At 38.2% G+C, this 18,293-nt stretch overlaps 1 protein-coding gene across 1 annotated transcript in view; it reads right to left on the bottom strand.

Annotated features, from left to right (window-relative positions):
* Positions 1–15,063: 15,063 nt before the first annotated feature.
* Positions 15,064–18,293, bottom strand: part of GBE1 (1,4-alpha-glucan branching enzyme 1) — a 138,487-nt gene continuing 135,257 nt past the window's right edge. The window contains exon 16 of the mRNA XM_053970837.1: positions 15,064–16,774. Within this exon, the coding sequence (XP_053826812.1) occupies positions 16,718–16,774 (57 nt within the window). The 3' untranslated portion in view covers positions 15,064–16,717. The remainder of the gene's footprint in view (positions 16,775–18,293) is intronic.

Raw genomic sequence — 18,293 nt, forward strand, 5'->3', positions numbered from 1 at the left:
ATTCCTCAGAGCAGCCTCGGGCCATTGACCTTCCAGAGTAAGCTGCAAAGCTCATCTCTTTCCTTCATGGAAGTGGAAAAATGACTTTAAAGGCAAAAACCAAGACTAAAACAGCTATGATATGGAACAGCCTGTTTTATTTTCCCTCCTTCACATTTGTATTCATTATTCCAATCACAGCATATACTAGAAGAGCTTAGACTCTAGGGCAGGTGCTTTAAATGTCATACATAACTCCAATCCACTAAATATCTCAGAAAATTGGAACATCGTCGGTGATTGCTCAGTTACTAATTAACAATGAAGGACAAAAAAATCACTGCAAATGTGCTATTTGGCCAAAAATTGACTAAAAGGTAAAGTCTGGAAAAGAGAATATGGGTTTGTTAATGGAATGTGCAACATTTGAGGGCTGCAAGCACCTGGGGAAGGCAAAAAGTTTTACTTTCTTAGACAACCTTAAATAAGAATGAAAGTCACACAAATTAGGGATAATTACTAAATAGTAACAAAAATTGCTCTTTTTGAGTAGCAAACCTTTAAACATCACAGAGTTAAGGTATCAGTTTCTTCAAAAGAACTTAAGTTTAGGTTGTGCTTTATGTTAAATATTAGCCACTCAAAAAATTAACCATCTATGGTACTCAAAGAAGAAAATGTTACAGATACATATGCCATATATGTGAACTGTTGACCAAGAACTTGTAAGTTGATGAAAATAAGGATCTTTTAAATATTACAGCTTAAACACCTTTGATACACAGTTTGATAACTTATTGGTTCAAAGATAACAAGTGAGAGAACTGGAATACACAAAAAAAATATATATAGTATGACAATGTGACTTTTATATTCAACACTTGCACAATATAAATTTACTAAGAACTATCAGTTTTGTGTTTCTAGAGAGGGGATATTCAGTACTGTTGTGCATCAAGTAATATTTCTTAGTAAAGAAGAAAGAAACAGTGTTCCTATTGAATCTCAATTGATTTGTGCTGTGCTGCTGCCAACACAGACAAACACAAGAGATCAGTAAAAGGGGAAAAATGCTTATTTTATATATAACTGGATCAAATGTGATCCATCATCCATGAAGGCACAGACTGTGCATCTCAGCTAAAACTGCTCCTTGCAGCCCTCTGGTCTAGACCATCACCTGGCCAGTCTGGGCAGTTTGGTGCCTGGGCAGGTGTTCTGATGCCTCTCAGGTGCTGTTTGGGAATGACCTCGTGTTGTTTTGGGGCACAGTCAGGGAATAAGGTGGATGAAAACAAGAGAAGGAAGAACAAAACAGGCACTGGGCAAAAGTAGCAGGAAGTTCTCCAGGGTACAGAGCTATGATTTTCCCTCTTTCAACAACTCCAGCTGATCTGCCAAAGTCAATTTAATTCTCTTCCCTGTCCCTCTTTGGTTTTGGGTTTGGTGTTTTGGTTTTGGGTTTGGTGTTTTGGTTTTGGGCTTTTTTCTTATTTTCTTTTTTTAGGTTTTTTGGTTTTTTGTTTTTTTTTTGTTTTTTTTTTTTTTTTTTTTTTGTTTGGTTGATTTTTGGGTTTTCGGGTTGTTTGTTTTTTTTTTTTTTTGGTTGGTTTTTCCGGTCAAGGGGAGATTGGGGTGGTTTTTTGTTTGTTTTTTTTTTTTTGGGGGGGGTGGATTTTTTGGTTGTTTTTTAAATTTTGACAAAGGATATGATAGAATATTTTTACCATTTGACTTAGGTAGGTTCAATTAATGACCTATTACCTTTGGTCAACTAATTCAGAAAGTGTCCTCCTTTTCTTCTGATTCAGCCACAGTCCTAAGTACAGCCCATAGTTTCATCAAAACTCTTGTCCTGGTTAACTTAAGTGTTTCCAATTACTCTACCTTTTTCTCATTTCATTTGCCTTTTTGTTTTTCCTTTCACTCTATTGTCTGTATTTGCTGTAAGTAGTAGCTTAGGTCCTTAAAATCATTGCAGCAGTGAAAGTAATATCTGGATTCTCTATTAAATAACATAGCTGCCCTACAAGGACTGCTAAATTCTGACCAGCCTAGTTCATTCTGAGAGCACACCAACAGGCTGCAAATGGGATAAAAACATGTGTGCTGAGAATGTTGAGATGCAACAACATTGCTAATGTTACATGGGCCAACATCTTAATGAGGATTCAGGGAGATGTACTGGGAACATTTGAGGAAAAAACGACACAGCTGAGGAAAAACAAGGAAGAGGCCAAGCAGCTTTAGTTCGTATCTACTCTAGATGGAGTAGGAGAACTAAATAATCAAATTTCAGCATCTTAAATCAAGGCAGTGGAAAGCTGAATTTCTAGTTTATTACATTAAAGTTATATTGCTTGTTAGCTCAAGTGTTTAAGCCCTTTTCTTTTTTAGTTCAAAAATGTTAAATTTTGTAGTCCATCAATCCAACCATCTCAGAGCTACTACTGGAGCTAAAAAAACCTCATAAGGGAAAAAAATTAAAAACAAATTAATGTGAGAAGATGAGATAAATCAAGTAGTGAAGTCAAGAGTAAATTATCAAAAAGATCTTTTATCAAAAATGAATAATTTTTTCTACTTCAAGAGTAACCCATTAATTTTATTCCCCCCACTCCATTCCTTAACATGATTGTAGTTCAAGCAGCATAATATAAAAATAGGCTTATTAAGATATGAAATATGTTTAACTTTCATCATAAGCACCACAGTCCCTCAAAATTTAATTTAAAAATATATATAAATCAGGAGAGCATAAAAGCGTTTGCACTTTTCAATAATTAAGGGGAAAAACGCATTTATAATTGGCAAACGGTAAGCAAAAGGGAGCCAGAAAATAAATGTCCTGGGTTGGATTTGGCAGCTCTGACAGTACTATGACTGCTTTCATTGACCTTAAATGAGCTTTTGCAGCATTTCCTACAGAGTAATTCCAGGGATTTTTTTTTTCAAAAGATGAAATGTAGCAGGTCTAGTGTGATTTGATATCAGTCAGGCAGAGTGATTCCATGCATATCTGTATGTCATTTCTCCATGACACTGAGCTCCCCAGTCCTGAGGGAAAAAGGGACACAAAATAAAAAGCATAGGATATATACTCCTCTTTAAAGCCTTTATCTCACTGGCATGCCTCAATCAAGCAAGCTCCTTAATTCCTCTCTGGAGTGGCCAAAGAGAAGGAGTGGGGTATGGCAGCCCCTCCCTGACACAGGTGTACCACGTGAATCCTTTTGCAGTGGCTTATACCACGTGTAGACGTGTTCATTTTGCTTACTTCTGCACAATCCTGTGCATCCCTATTCTCCCATGGAGTAATTACCAGATGAGAAAGCACCAAAGGGTCCTTAGGCTAAGGCTCCGTGGTGCTAAAGGAACATCCAAGGGCGCTGCCAATCCTGAAAACAAGAACCTGAGAGACAAATTCTGACCATGGGGAGTCGGCTGCAGAGGTTATCAAACATCATGAGATAACTGGCACAACAATTGCAGGGATTCTGGGAACTCATTAAGAGAGCTTGCAATGATATAACAAGGTAAATCACAGCAGAGCAGATTGGGGATGCAGCAAAAGTACTGATGGTGAAGGCAAAGTAATAAAAAAGATTAAATAGTTTGCCAGTCATTATCAGCTCTTATTACATGATTATTATTTGGCTGAGATACCTATATCTATATCTCAGGAACTGTAGGAGCCCAAATTCCATTTCATAATTCATAGGCAGCCTGAGAGGTAGGCAGAAGTTTTGGGCAAATTTACAATATTAAAACACTTCTTCAAATTCAGTATACTGAGCCTTGAATCCCACTTTCTACTTCATGTAATTCTGATGCTAAGGTATCAGAGTCCTGGTAATTACATCTCTGTGTCACCAAGACAAAACCACAGCTTTAAGGAGGAAATATAATCATTCCCACCAATCTAGAATTTGTGATCCCAGAACTTTCCCCACTGACTTCCTTAAGGGAACCCAGTTCAATGAAAGATTCAATAGAATCTACTGAACAAACAAATAGCACTGAAACCACTTTAGCAAGAGCATTCAGGATTACACAGACTCTATGGCTGCTTTAGCAAGTTGTCAGGGCAACAGTTTCACTTAATATTTAAATAAATATACTTAATGTAAAAGAAATAGACAAGCCTATTTGCTTGTCTGTATATTTTCATTAATGAATGTAGAACCCATTAAAAAAAGGCCTATTAGCAGAATTCCACAAGAGGAAGATCAGTCTTTTTATCCTGTTCCTAAAAAAAAACAAAATTAAAAAAAATTAAAAAATCAAAAGCTCTGTAAAAGAAGTAAAAGAACAATCTTTTGTTTGAAACAAAGATGATGTATTAAGAAAGTTTTCATTGTTTATTGGTTATGCATATATGTCTAGGAATTTCCTAAGTAAACCAGAACTTTTGTGTTAGGTTTGTTCAGGCATACAACCAGGAGCTGTTCCTGACCCTAAAACAGATGGAATCTGGTAAGTATTGATGCAATCTTGCACTCAAAGAGAAGAATAAGAAATATATTTTGTGTGCACATGCACAGGGCACACACACATCCAGAAATGCACACGTGTCCTTTCTATGGAGAGAAAACAACCTTAAAAAGGAGAGACAGAACAGTCACAGTGGGCCAGGTATTCCTGAAAGCAAAAAGTACCATTTCCACTTAAGGTCATGGCAAAGATCTGGTCTGGCTTTTCCTCTATTCAGGATCAAGTCCAGGTCCACCTTGCTCAGCTCCCCAGGGACATTAAGACCAAGACATCCAAAAATTATGACTGGGCCAAATGAAGTGTTTCAAGCATTACAGAACATTGTTTTACCTTGGGAAAAAACAAAACAAAACAAAACAAAACAAAACAAAAAAACCCACCAATCTTAAATATTTGTATATTATCAGTGCACTGGAAAAACAAAAAAGCAATTATTCACCCAGAAAGACACTGACATCTGCTTAGGAGGAGAAACTAATTTAGTTATTGCTGGATTTTTATGGAAACTAAGGAATGATTTTTTCTGGAGGACTGGAATGAGAGCAACAGCTTCAATACTTTTGTTTAGCCCTCTTAAAAGTTTATTTTTTTTAATCTTTAGTGGAAGCTAAGCTGTATTTACAAATAATTCTTGCTTTCTGTGGTATCAAATGAAAACCTAAACAGGGATTATTCTATAAGCAACAAATCTATTTGAAGTCAGTATTTTTTTTTTGTTGTCATCACAAGATGCCTGGGCAATGCCTGTCTCTGGTGACCAAGGGTGGGCAGCACCTGGAGGCCTCCTTTACCTACTCCAGAAATAGAACTCTTGCCATTTACAACTTTTCATACCTTTGATGTACCTTTATAATGCAACATAACACCCTCCACAATTTGCTCCAGAACTTGCTGCAGAATGCAACATTACAGCACAATGACAAAATGTAGCAGAAAATTAGCAAAATCAAATATGTGAAGGGCATCAAGGGCAGTGTTCATCCAATCCAGCTCATAGGTGGGCTTTTTTTCATGACTGCAATTAAGGAATAATTGAGTAAGGGAAATGCATTGCAAGCTCTGAAAGCAGTGAATGAACATTCTGAAATGCATCCTCTTTGGGACAGATCTGTCAAGCGGGCCTGGATGACTTTTATTTCTAAGCTTCTGTTGAAGATGAAAATCACCCCCCACGATTCCTTATGTGAATATTATAATGAAATCATAGAATGGTTTGGGTTGGACGGGACTTTAAAGATCATCTCATTCCAATCCCCCTGCCATGAACAGGGGACACCTTCCACTATCCCAGGTTGCTCAAAGCCCCATCAAACCTGGCCTTGGACACTTCTGTCCTGTGCCACAATCTCCCAGGGCAGCACCTCCCAGCACCTCACCACTCTTACAGTATTGAATTTTTTTTCCTGATATCTAATCCAAACCTGCTTTCATTCTGAAGCCATCCCCCCTTGTCCTGTCACTACGTGCTTGTGTTAATAGTCCCTCTCCATCTTTCTTGTGAGTTCCCTTCAGGTGTTGTTTGTGGCACGAGGAAGAACCAAACTCAAAGACTGAGAACCAGCTCCTGATTTTGAGCTTGTGGCTGTACCAATGGGAATAGCAACCCTCAGGTAAAGCAGCCTAAGAATGAACCAGGGAGTGTCCAGGGAGTGAGGGAGTCAAGTGTTTCACTATGTGTTGCTATATAAAATAAAACTCTCCTCACATTTAAAAAAAAAAAAACAAACAAAAAAAACCCAAAAAAACCCCATAGAACTTGTTAGCTTTTAAAAATCTTCTGGCACACAAAGACAAATTAGTCCCAGCTAAAAAACCCTCTCAAGCTAAATTACAGTTGCCATCCAAACATCCTGTTGGTAATGATTCCATTCACTGAAATGTTACATGCACTGCTTCAATTTATAAATCTGCATTTCAGATGAAAAAGTGCAAAATAAAGTCTAGTAAATTAGATATTAAAGATTTTGCTACTGACTGCAGTTTCTGTTGCATTAGACAAGCACATTATTTGCCATAGCAGGCAGAAAAACAATGACTAAAGGCCGTTATTATGCTGTAACAGCTACATTAAGATAACTGCAAAAATAATTGTAGATTCACAACATCAGCTTTGTGTAAACAATTCCAGAAACATTTCTGTAACTTTAATTTGGTTTGCAGTGTTACACAAAGAACAGGGTTTAAGCCAAGGAAGAGGGATTGACAATAGTAAAGTCTTGCTGGCCTATTATGCTACATCTGTGTTAGCAAATATTTTAGGAAGAGATCAAAATGTCTGCTGAGCTCCTCACACTGCTGTTCCATGTGGTTTGGGCAGTATGCTCTGGATTAGAGACAGTCTTACCTCCTATGCTGAAGCTTCCTGACAGGAAGATTTATTAGATGCACAAGGGAAGTCCTTGAGTGGACAGAGGCTGTGCACAGAAATATTGGAGGTCTAAGCAAAACACACCAAGGGACATCCAGAGTGCTTTTGGAGAAGAGGCTGTTGTTTATTTCCACCTCTAAAGAATCTACATGTTTCTGTCCCAAAATAGCTCTGGAAACTGAGTTAGCACGTGGTAAGTGCAGACCATCCAGGAACTCACTTCAAAACTGCACATTACTGCTCTGATCTGAACCACTGCTGTAGACACAGACTTGCAGGGTTACCAAACAATTTGCAGCACATTTATCTTTCTGAACTCAACTACCACTTTCCTGTTATCACTTTAAGAGGTTCAGGCCTTTTAGGTAACACTTCTAGAAAAATGTCACATAGCATTATTACACATCACTTGGTTAATTAAGCAGCATAATTTGTGGAAATATTGTGCAACAGTAGGTTGCTGTTGCTAATGATGCGAGTTAGAGATGCAGAAAAGAAGTGGGTACAAAATACTACAGAATATGTACTTAAAAAATAAGGCCAAATCACTCATGTTCCTGTGACAGAGAGATACATTAACAGAAGATTTCAAAGCAGGAGAAACAGCTTCACTACAGACACCTAGCAGAGATATATGGATATCTGTGCTCCACATCAATTCCTCTATCACGTGCCCTCCATCCCCAAACAAACCTGCCTTCCCCAGAAAGAGAATTATCAGACAGGTACCTGCTGCTGGCTCTTGTGTCTTTTGTCACAACAGCCACTGTGAAAGATGAGGTGAGCAGCTGATCAATGCCAGTAAGAACTGGGAGTTAGCAACACTAAACTCTGTCTGTATGTGCGGCGCACTCAAGGTTTCATATCCTTGTTTACCTTGGTCATTCTGTCACCTGAATTCATGACATTGCACCTGTAATCCCTGAGCACTGGCAGTACCTGCATACTGATATGGACATGACTGGCTCCCCTAAAAGTGATGGGAAGAGGGTGAATTTGATTGTACCAATCCAGCAGTTGCAGGAGGATTCACATCAACTCACTCTCACTCATACTCTGGGCATCAGAGCAACCTCAGCAGGTGACATCACAAACTCTTCATATCTTCATACTTTGCTTTGCTTCCCCCAGCACAATAGGCTGTACCTGGAGAGTTTCGGAGTGATTCTCTCAAATTCTGGGCAAGTCATCTGCCACATATCAGCTTTGCAAAGTGAAGATGTGGGGGACACAAAAGTAACTTTGAAATATATGCAAAGACATGCTCAGAATTACCATTTTTCCTCATGGGGTAAATTCCCAAACTACAACATACAGCATTGCTCAGCAGATGACATGGAGGAATAAATTTAAGAAGCTGAAGGTGGTTTATTTGCACACCTCTGATTGCATCTTACATCTGTGCTGTTGCAGTCATTGCTGTGAAGGCAACACTACTACTGATCCATTCAGGTCAGGAACAGCCCTGAGAAAGGGCCCCCAGACTAGAGTGACAGAATCTGTAAAATATGGGGAAGTTAAGAGGTAGAAACTGGACCTTTAAGGATGAAGTAAAACATGGGCCAACACATTTGTTTGTGCTGCAGTTTCCTGTGCCTCCAAGCTCCTGAGAGATTTGTCTTTAATAAATGTGTTGATAGGCCCAAACCCTTGCAAATACCTGCACATCAAGATCTCCACCTCCCTGGGAGGTGGGAGACAGAAAAATAGGAAGGGATAGCAACACAAGGGCTGCTCAGAAGATCAAAGCTGAAACCCATCAAGGCTGTTAACACCAAAGGTCAGGATATATAATCAGTCACAGGAATGTCTACCTGTGAGCTACAGCCGGTGAGAAATCAGCAATTATCTCTCATGTTTAAACAACCTTGCACAGTGTTTTACATAACAAGGTGTGTATCACCACTCAAGCTCAAATGGGACTATTACAATCAGCCACTGTAACAAGCAGGCAGTGCAAAGCAAGTGGTTCCTGGTGAGAGCTTCTATAGCAGCAGCAGATGCAGAACTCCAGGATATTTGCTCCTTTCATGTTTTGTACCAGCTCTACCCAGTTGGGTAAATCATATTCAGCTTGTTTCTAAATACTTAGTCACACTACAGAACTCCTTGGGTATTTTTAAAATTGAGTTAATTGTCATAAAGAACTGTCTGCTGTGTCAATCCATGCGTATGAGGAATTGCATTGCACTTGTCTGATAAGCTTGAGGACCAGGGGCTGGTAGATCCAGAAGGTTATTGAAAAATAGAAGGAAAAGTTAGTTCTGTGTAATAGCACAACTAGAGCAAACACAAGTATTGAATGCAGCACTCACCCTCACTGACAGGTTGCAGGGAGACTGAGATGTCTATCAATTCTAAAGAGTCTATTTTTCAGCTAGAGCTACAGATCTCGACAGCTTATGCCATTCTAGAGCTGTATTTCCACAAAATCGGTTCCCCAGTCCAGTTCATCACTTGGCATCACCAGCATTTGTGCAAGAACCACAACCAGGACAGCATGGCCCACCTGGGAAAAAAGATGCTGAGGGCAAGCAGCTTGGCCAAACCACTGCCTGCCAAGCTCCCCAAAAGGCACCAGACAGAAGCTACACAGGTGACTGTAATTTTAGAAGTCCAAGGAGGCCTATGAAAAGCCAACTCAATAGCCCTATCACTTTACATGATTTTTAAAAATCTTTTTTTTTCCATAAAAATGGCACAGTAATTCAATTACACAATGAATTTAATGAAAACCCTCTTTAAGCAGCTGCATACACTAACAGAGTTAAAGCTGTGAGTGTCCACGCTTTGCACATAATGGAAGCATTGATTTTGAATAGTATTTTTATAGAACTGTTCTGGAAGGGTTTTTGACAAATCTCTTCCTATGAAAATGCTCACTTGTCATAATCCAATATATTTAATGAAAAAAAACCTCCTGTATTTCAAATACTGGAATATTTTTTGCCTTGGGAAAATAGGGGGTTTTTTTGCACAAAAACCTGTTCTCTATGCCGTACAACTCATCTGCTCCATTTCATGAAGTCATCAACACTAGGTCTCTTCAAATAAACAAACCTGGATAGAAAAATTCATTTCAGTATGATGTGCTTGCATAATTTGCTTTCTCATGCCAGTCTAAAGACATGCTTTTTTTGGTGCTGCATAGAGCTGGCTGTTTTCTGACAAAGACATGCCACAGGCAAAGATTTAAAGTTATTAGTGGCATTGCAAAGGCAGGAATTTAAGTGGTATTTAACAAAACCAGGAAACATTTTCAGTCTCTCCTCTTATCCCCACGCTGGAAACTCCCAAAGCAAGGCTAACCCCACCTTCTGACTGATGACTGAAAACTGGGACTGCCTCAAACATACGTAAGTAGCAGTGACACAGGTTACAGAACAAAGAAAGACTCAGATTGTTGCCTTTGGTCTAAAACCACTGTTACAAACAACAAAAACAACAAAAACAACAAAAACCCAGAAGCAGCAGTCAACAGCTGAAGGGAGCTTTGTACAAAAGTAATGGTTAAAATTCCATGCATTTTAAAGGTCAGGTTTTCATTTAATGTTTCAGTTAATTTTCCATATCTTCACTGAACCAGAAGATAGTCTTCTGCTAGTAGGTTCTATCCCATCCTTCGCTTTAATAACGAATAAACTTTTATGAAAGATTTTACATTAGAATTTACTTCCATTTTGAAGTAGAAAAATATTTTTACACTTTTCTACAGGGATAATCACATGCTACTACTGCAAAAGTACAGGTCCAAGAACTTCTAGTATGAAATGGAGTGAATATATAGACTGTCTGCTCCCTCATACAGGCGATACCCGAACAGCAGGATAATTAACCTACTCCAGTTGTCTCACTCTACATATAACCCAAGTAAACAGAAGATACACACTCAGTGTTTTGTGAAAGGCAGCTAAGGAAAGTTGGGATTTATCTCCCCCCTTTTATTTCAAATTCTTTACCTGCTTTCCTTCTGTCAGCCAATTTCCTTCTGAGGTGGCCAGCTCACAAAAGTTTTTGCTGGAGGTGGTGGGTTGATCCCAGCAAACAGCCAAACACCCTCACAAGGTGCTTGCTTAGCTCCCTCTCCTCCAGGATGGCAAGGGAATAGAAGGAAGGTGAGAATACTTCAACAGGAAAAGCAAAAGGGGCATGTGCAAGCAAAGCAGAAACAGGAATTCATTCACAACTTTCCATGAGCAGGAAGATGTCCAGGCACTCCCTAGCAAGATGTGAGTGAGGACAGGGTAGGAAATAGAAGGCCTTCACACTGCACAAGCACCATTCAGCAACAGCCACAACACTGATTTATTAATACTATTTCAGCATGAACCTGCCCCACCAGACCCAGTACCCCAGGACAGCTGGGTGCTTGCCCTCAAGTCCTGCTCTGCTGGATTTGTCTGGGGTAGACATAGATTTCTTCACAGTGCCTGGCATGGGGCTGTGTTTTGGATTTGTGCTCAGCACAGGCCTGATAATATAGAGATGGTTTTTGTTATTGCTGAGCAGGGCTTACAAAGGGCCAAGGCTTTTTCTGTTTCTCATACTGCCACACTGGTGAGGGAGCTGGGGGTGCCTGGGAGGTTGGGAGGAGACACAGCCAGGACAGGTGACCCAAACAGCCCAAAGAGATATTCCAGACCACATGACATCCTGCTCGCTGTATAAGGTAGAGGGAAAAAGGGGGAATGCTTGGAGTGATGCCACTTGTCTTCCCAGGTCACTGCTATGTGTGATGGGGTCCTCATCTCCGGGAGATGGCTGAACACCTGCCCAAGCATGGGAAGCAGGGAATGAATGCCCTGTTTTGCTCTGCTTGTGTGCACAGCTTTTGCTTTTCCTGTTAAGCTGCCTATATCTCAACCCATGAGTTTTCCAGCTTTTACCCTTCTGATTCTCTCCCTGATCCCTCTGGTGGGCAGTGGGCAAGTGGCTGCCTCAGGCTTGGCTGCTGCCTGGGATTAAACCACGATACCCATTACAGCACTGGCAGCTTGGTTTCTTCAGTGTTTGCAGACACACCTCTCTTCCTAAATGCACTCTCTCTTCTGTCATAAACCTCATACACCAGCAAAGACAGAATTATGTGAATTTAATGCACTGACTATTCAATAACAGACTGTCCTTGTTCCATACATTTAAATTATCATCTGTGAGGCACAGTCAGAAGACACAAGCAAGTTGAGAAAGTTTGCTCCTAGCTTTTAACAATATGGAAAATTTGAAGTTAATTTGATGTTGAGTCAAATGGCATGGATGATTAGTGCTGCATCAATTTTAATACTCTCCTAATATTGAGAAATTATTGTCTTTGTCTTAACTTTCTAAGACAGTTTTCAGACCTAGTTCAATTAAACACTTAAGATTTTTTTTCAGTGTTCAAAATAGCTTCGTAAATATGCAAAATCATCAGCTAAGCTCAGACTGATTTCTTCAATTACCTACAAATTCTTATGTTTTATCCTAATGTATTTTAGGCTTTAATTTACCACGAATAGCCAAGACTTATTTATATTTACAGGGTACATATTGTACTCACAGGCATGAAAAATATAATTTGTCTCATCTAATGAGTCATCATTAGCTTTTGTTTCTACCTTTCTATAAGCAGAATATTTTTAATGCGTTCAACTGGAGTTATTTTTACCCAACAACTTATATAATTATTTTTACGAAGAGCAGTTATATGTCAGCCCATCACTATTACTGCAGCTTATTTTCACATAAATCAAAAACTGAAAAAGCCTACTTAAAGGAAACATTCCATGAAGAAAAAAAAAAAAAAAAGAAAAAAAAAAAAACAAAACCAAAAAAAAACCCAAAAAAAAAAACAACAACCCTTTTCTCTCTATATAAAGGCTAACATGACCAAAACTTTTGGATTTCCTTTGCTTTCTTAAATGCTTGTGAAACTTTCAGAAAGATGCTTCTCTCCTCAAGAATTTGAAATCAACTCTAGATAATCTGGAAAACTAAACAGAATTAAAAAGAAAGACTGTCATAAGCAACAGTTCTCCATCACAGCAAATTACACTCTCAACCCTTTCAAAACACTTTCACCATAAACTCTGAGGTGTGAAAACACACACATGTGCAGAGTCATCCTTGGCAAAACCCTTCCAATTAATTGTTAAAAAGATATCACTTACAGGCTGATTCTAATGAAATTGGGATCCCAGCTAAGGTAAGATATATGAAAATATGTAAAACACTGCTTCGTCTCTGTGGAGGTAGTTCAACAATGTCAATATGTCCCACTTGGAAACATCAGTCAGTGATAAAATACTTAAATGCAGAATACTTAAATTCCTAGAAAATTAAATTATGAAGCAGAAGACAGGCAAACCATACACCGCAATGTATCCTGAAGAGAATGTCCACATTTATGTAAGGTAAAGGAAACAATTTCTGCTGTCCATTCAGTTAATCTTCACTCTTTACTACTTAACTATTGAGCTACTTTTAAACTCTGAGAAATGAGACTCAAATAGACAGGAAGTTCTTCCTTTAACCATTAATAGGCTGTTAAGAACCTGGAGCCATGAAAAAAAGGAGGAATTTAAAACTCCTTCAAGATGCTTAAAACATCATAAGAAAGCAGAATTGTGACTGACAGATTAATACACAAAAACATCACCATGCAGTATCTGCAAGGACCACACAATTGCTTATCTGGTATCTTACTGTTCACACAGCTGCTCTCCCTTTGGCAGAGTATTACCAGCACCACATTCCTGTCTTTCAGAGCACATGGTTAGAAAAGTCTTCACTAAATTGAATAGAACGAGCATGAAAAACTTCATAGGAAAAAAAACCAAAAAAAACAAAAAAACAGAAAGCTCAAAGAGTTTTTTCCAATTAAATTTGTTTTCCAGAAGTACTCACCAATTTTAAATAATGACTCCAATCTTCACCTTCAAAAAAAACCTCAGGACAGTAAAGCTTGAGTTGTGGGATGAGGAGAAAACAATGGTGAAATTAAAACTCATTGCTCATAGAATACACCAGTGTAGTGGATGCCTGCCTGTTATCACAATAACCACCTGGTATGGAGTGTAACTTGAATTATTAAGTGCAAAGAACCCTTCACACACACAGTGCAAGACAGAGGGAAGGTCAGCCTGACTCTTTAGATAACCTGGCAGGTGAAGGTGAGATTGAGTTTTCATGATGTGTTAGAGAAACTGTGGAACAAGAACTTCTGGGACCAGGGATAGCAAGAATTCCCAGGTGACAGGGAAGTCTGCGTTTCCAAACCTTGAAATATAAATCCTTATCAGTCCTGTACACTAAGAGGTCATCTTTAAAGAGTTTATCCTTCACTTTGTCTGAATATCTGTGGAGAGCTTTGTGCCCTGGGATATATCACCACAGACCACTTTGTTTACTTCCCTGACGGAGCTGAGGAGTGCTGATTTGAGGTGTGGCCAGGCAAAAAAGCTCTGGAGATCATCTGCTTCTCAGAATATGCCAGGCTGCAACCAGCCACGATGACAACCTCAGTACATGACTCGTCTTGGTTGCAGAGTGTTACTAGAACGAAGGTGAAAGCTGAATTTCTCTTCATAATCCATCAATATTCAAAGAGCAGGAGGAAGAAATTGGCTTTCCATGGGTGTTAAAAGGGAAAATTTCCCAGTCTTGCAAGACAGGCAGTAGCACACTCACCATTAAAATGCAGAGGTGGGCTCCAAAACGCCCTAATTATTATGCTTTCTGTGTTTACATGTTCACCTTGCAAATTTTGTCGTTCACTTTCAGTAATCTATCATTTTTTTAAGGAAAATATGCATAGGTCAAATATTCTACCAATCTCGTTATGAATGCTTCTGACCAAGACAAGTCCCTGATTTTAGGATGGAGCAAAATCTAATTTGTCTTTCAGTGTTAAAACTGCTGTAAAATCATTTTACAATGCAAGGAATGAAACCATATATGCATTTGTTTTCTCCTCCTCAGAGTTTATTTTCCATGTGATTTTACAGTTTATACTTCACATCATACATTTATTCCTTCTCTTGAAAAAAGGTTTGACACAGACTCTTGCCATTACATTTTGAAACCTGAAACTGGTGCCAGTAAAAAAAAAAAAAAAAAAAAAAAAAAAACACAACAAAAAACCACCCTATAAAACATATTAGATCAATACAGTGTAAATATAACATGTATTAGAAGTTATTTAATTAAAAGGAAAACAAGCTGGGAAAAAAAAAGATAATCAGTTCCAGTTGCTAAAACAGTTCAGTATATTTTATTTAAAGTCATAGCGTAACAGGAATGCTTTTATTAGCCCACAACCAAACAATGATCAAACTGCTGTAGAGGAAAATGAAGCATGATCCTATGGTAGTCAACTGCAATGTAACATTCTCTGCCACACAGAACATATCAGACTGGGGATGTTCACAAAGCCTTTTCAGTGTGAATTCTGCAAAAGACTGTTTTCCATCATGCTGCATTATTCCACCTCTTATTTTGCTTAAGAAGTAAGCCACAAGTAAGCATTCCAAGAACTGTGAATAGATTGTCAGTGTTGGCACCAACTATTCAGTAGTTTACACAATAGTTCACAAAGGAAACTGGGTAAAATTATGACTTGGAAATGGTCACGGACATCTTCCTCTTTGGCTACTTTAAAAGTTAGAAAATTCAGATTGGTACAAAAGACATTCATTTCAGAACCAATTCAAATATGTTTTTAAATAAATGGAGCAAAATAAAGCATGCCTCGTTAATTTGGTATTAATTCTCCAGAATACTCTGCAATACATTTTCAAATATACAAAATCTTACTCTTTACAAAAAAGTTGTAGCTTGTGAAGGAACTCACTTGAATTATCTTAGCAGCACTCCAATAATTAACTATCTTAATTTTAATCAAAAAACACCTTAGTTTGATCACTGAATTTTGAGACTGCTTCTTCATGAGAAGCAATGTTTCAAAAGTTATAAAAGTGCAAGAACATCATCATGTTCCAAGCTGAAAGGCAGCTTCTGGAAGTAGTGAAATCAGTATTGCAAGATCCTGATGTTTGAAATAAATGCAGTGGGAAGAACTACACTTTAAGTACCTCTTCCAGTGTGGTATTGTTGCATTAAGATCAAAACATGCTTCTCACTGAACATTTCAGTGATCTAAATAAAATAGCTGTGTCATTTTTGTCCATCTGTAGCAAGTGAGATGCTCAGACTAAGTGATTTGGGTGGGAGCAGATAACCAGCACACACAATAGCATCAGCAGGCCCCCACTCAATCAGCCTGCTCATTTTGCTGCCCAGCATTTTTGTGCATTTGTAATTAAATAAAACATGGCAAAGTGCAAGACTCTCAGAGGACCTTCTTATCCATTTGGATAAGCATTTCTAATTCCATATTAGACTTCATTGAAGAAGAGGAGCCTCAAATTAGGTCCCACAAACTGTTAAGGCTGCCTTTTAGCCAAAAACTTTCATTTAAGCAAACTACTTACTTTTAGTAAGAAGCATTAATACATAATGAATATTTGAATTCAATATAAGAAATTACAAACTTTGGATCAGGATCACTCTTATCATTCCTGATAAAATTCTGTAAACAACAATTTATTTGAGAACACCTGCTGCTTTGCAACACCTTAAGTGTAATTTTGTACTACTAGAACTACAAACCCAACGTTTTCCTTTCTGCCTCTTTGTAAAGCTTCCTCAAAAGAGGGTCTAGCAAGTCAAGAGTTCTGCAATTACATGTGAATATTAGCCTTACATTTTAAACACCTAATATTAACTATACTCAGCCTCAGAAAGCCTCCTTAGAGCAAGTTTTGTTATACTTAGTACTAGTACAGTGCATCAGCACTTCTTTGTGACTTGCTTCTTCTGTGGTGGTTACAGAGAACTTCACTTTGGGGTGTCCGTGGTGTGAAGCACAAGAGCAACTCTGCTTGGAATGTACACCTAGGAAAAACATGACAAGAACAGGAACAGCTGAAAAAGCCAGAAACCTTACAGGACACAACTTCTAAATAACAGCATGTGGAAAAAAACCCGCGTTTTAACTGTTAAAAATCTCTAATTTGGGTGCTGTTGTAGGTATAAATATCATATTTAAAGAATAACGATTGACTGCTTAGTCCCCAGCACTGGAATTACACAACACAAAAATTTTAAAGGCAGCTTGATTACAATCTCTTTTCTATTTTTCTTTTAACAGCTTATTGTGATATATTTTAGGTGGCTACCAGGAGAGGGCCTCATATGACTTACAATGACCAGTTTCAAAAATCTGAGAACATCTAGGTAAACAGACCGGTCAGTGATAAATGACAAAGTTTTGCAACTCTCTTTTGCTGTGAATTAAAGTTGTCCCAAGGCCTGTGATGCCATTTCATACAGGTAAATACCAGCAATATGATACAGAAGCATATTCTTTACACTCTTGGCACCTATGGAATGTCAGTGGCTGAGCAATAAAACTCACTCTCAAAAGTGGACAGAATCAAAATTAACCATTTAAATGATTGCATTTTTCTTCCCTTTTTTTCCCTGAATACCATAAAAATACCCAAACACATATAATCAAAAGACTCCTCATAGATCACAAAAGAACTCGTGGCAATGTATTTTACATGACATTCTTTCCAAGCTGAGCAGAGTCACAATCAGAAAACAAGACTGATATGTGGTATCTACCAATTACCTTGATACACGGTACTCCATCAATTGTCAGGTCTATGAATGTGTTTTCTGAACAAGTCAATAAAAATGCAATTATAAAAGGTAACACAAGATTGAAGATTATTGGTTTCATTCTGACAACGTCCTCTTTTAGACTATCCTTCATCCCTGTGGAATGTCTAATATTCTGCAATTTCAACTGTGTTATCTGCTAACGAGAGCCTGATGGCACGAAAGGCTTTCATTGTTTTCAAAACAGAATAAAGCAATAAAGCAAAGAGCTTTAGGAAAAGGAGAAAAAAGGAAAAGAACAGCTGATCTTCATTGAATCAGACAGAGCAGTGTCCAATGCTTCTTGAAAGGCAGTGAACATAATGATTTCCCCTAAGGTTTCAGTGATAAATAGCTTCTATAAACCAGTGCAGGAGAGGAAATACTTAATGAAGTCAACTACCTCCAAACATATAGATAAAGGAGAGATTCTGAAGTTGTGTACTGAGAAATTCAGTGCTCTGGGTTTGGATGATGAAGTGAGAAGGGAGAAGGAACAAACAGAAATACGTTTTCTAAGAAAGAATTTGTAAAATGTTACTTTAGTTTTTTTCTTCCCCATAACTGATGTTAATGCAGGACACAGCAATTCTCAATTATATTTTGGGCAATAATGTGTCAGATCCTAGGAGGAGTAAATTAGCCCAATTCCTTTAAAGAGAATTTACATCAGCTGAGAATCTGAGAGCAGTGTGGATCATCCAACTCCAACCACTTCATTGACAACCAGAATTTTAAAACTGGTTTA

Source organism: Vidua macroura, chromosome 2 (assembly GCF_024509145.1).
Source record: "Vidua macroura isolate BioBank_ID:100142 chromosome 2, ASM2450914v1, whole genome shotgun sequence".
Taxonomy (NCBI): domain Eukaryota; kingdom Metazoa; phylum Chordata; class Aves; order Passeriformes; family Viduidae; genus Vidua; species Vidua macroura.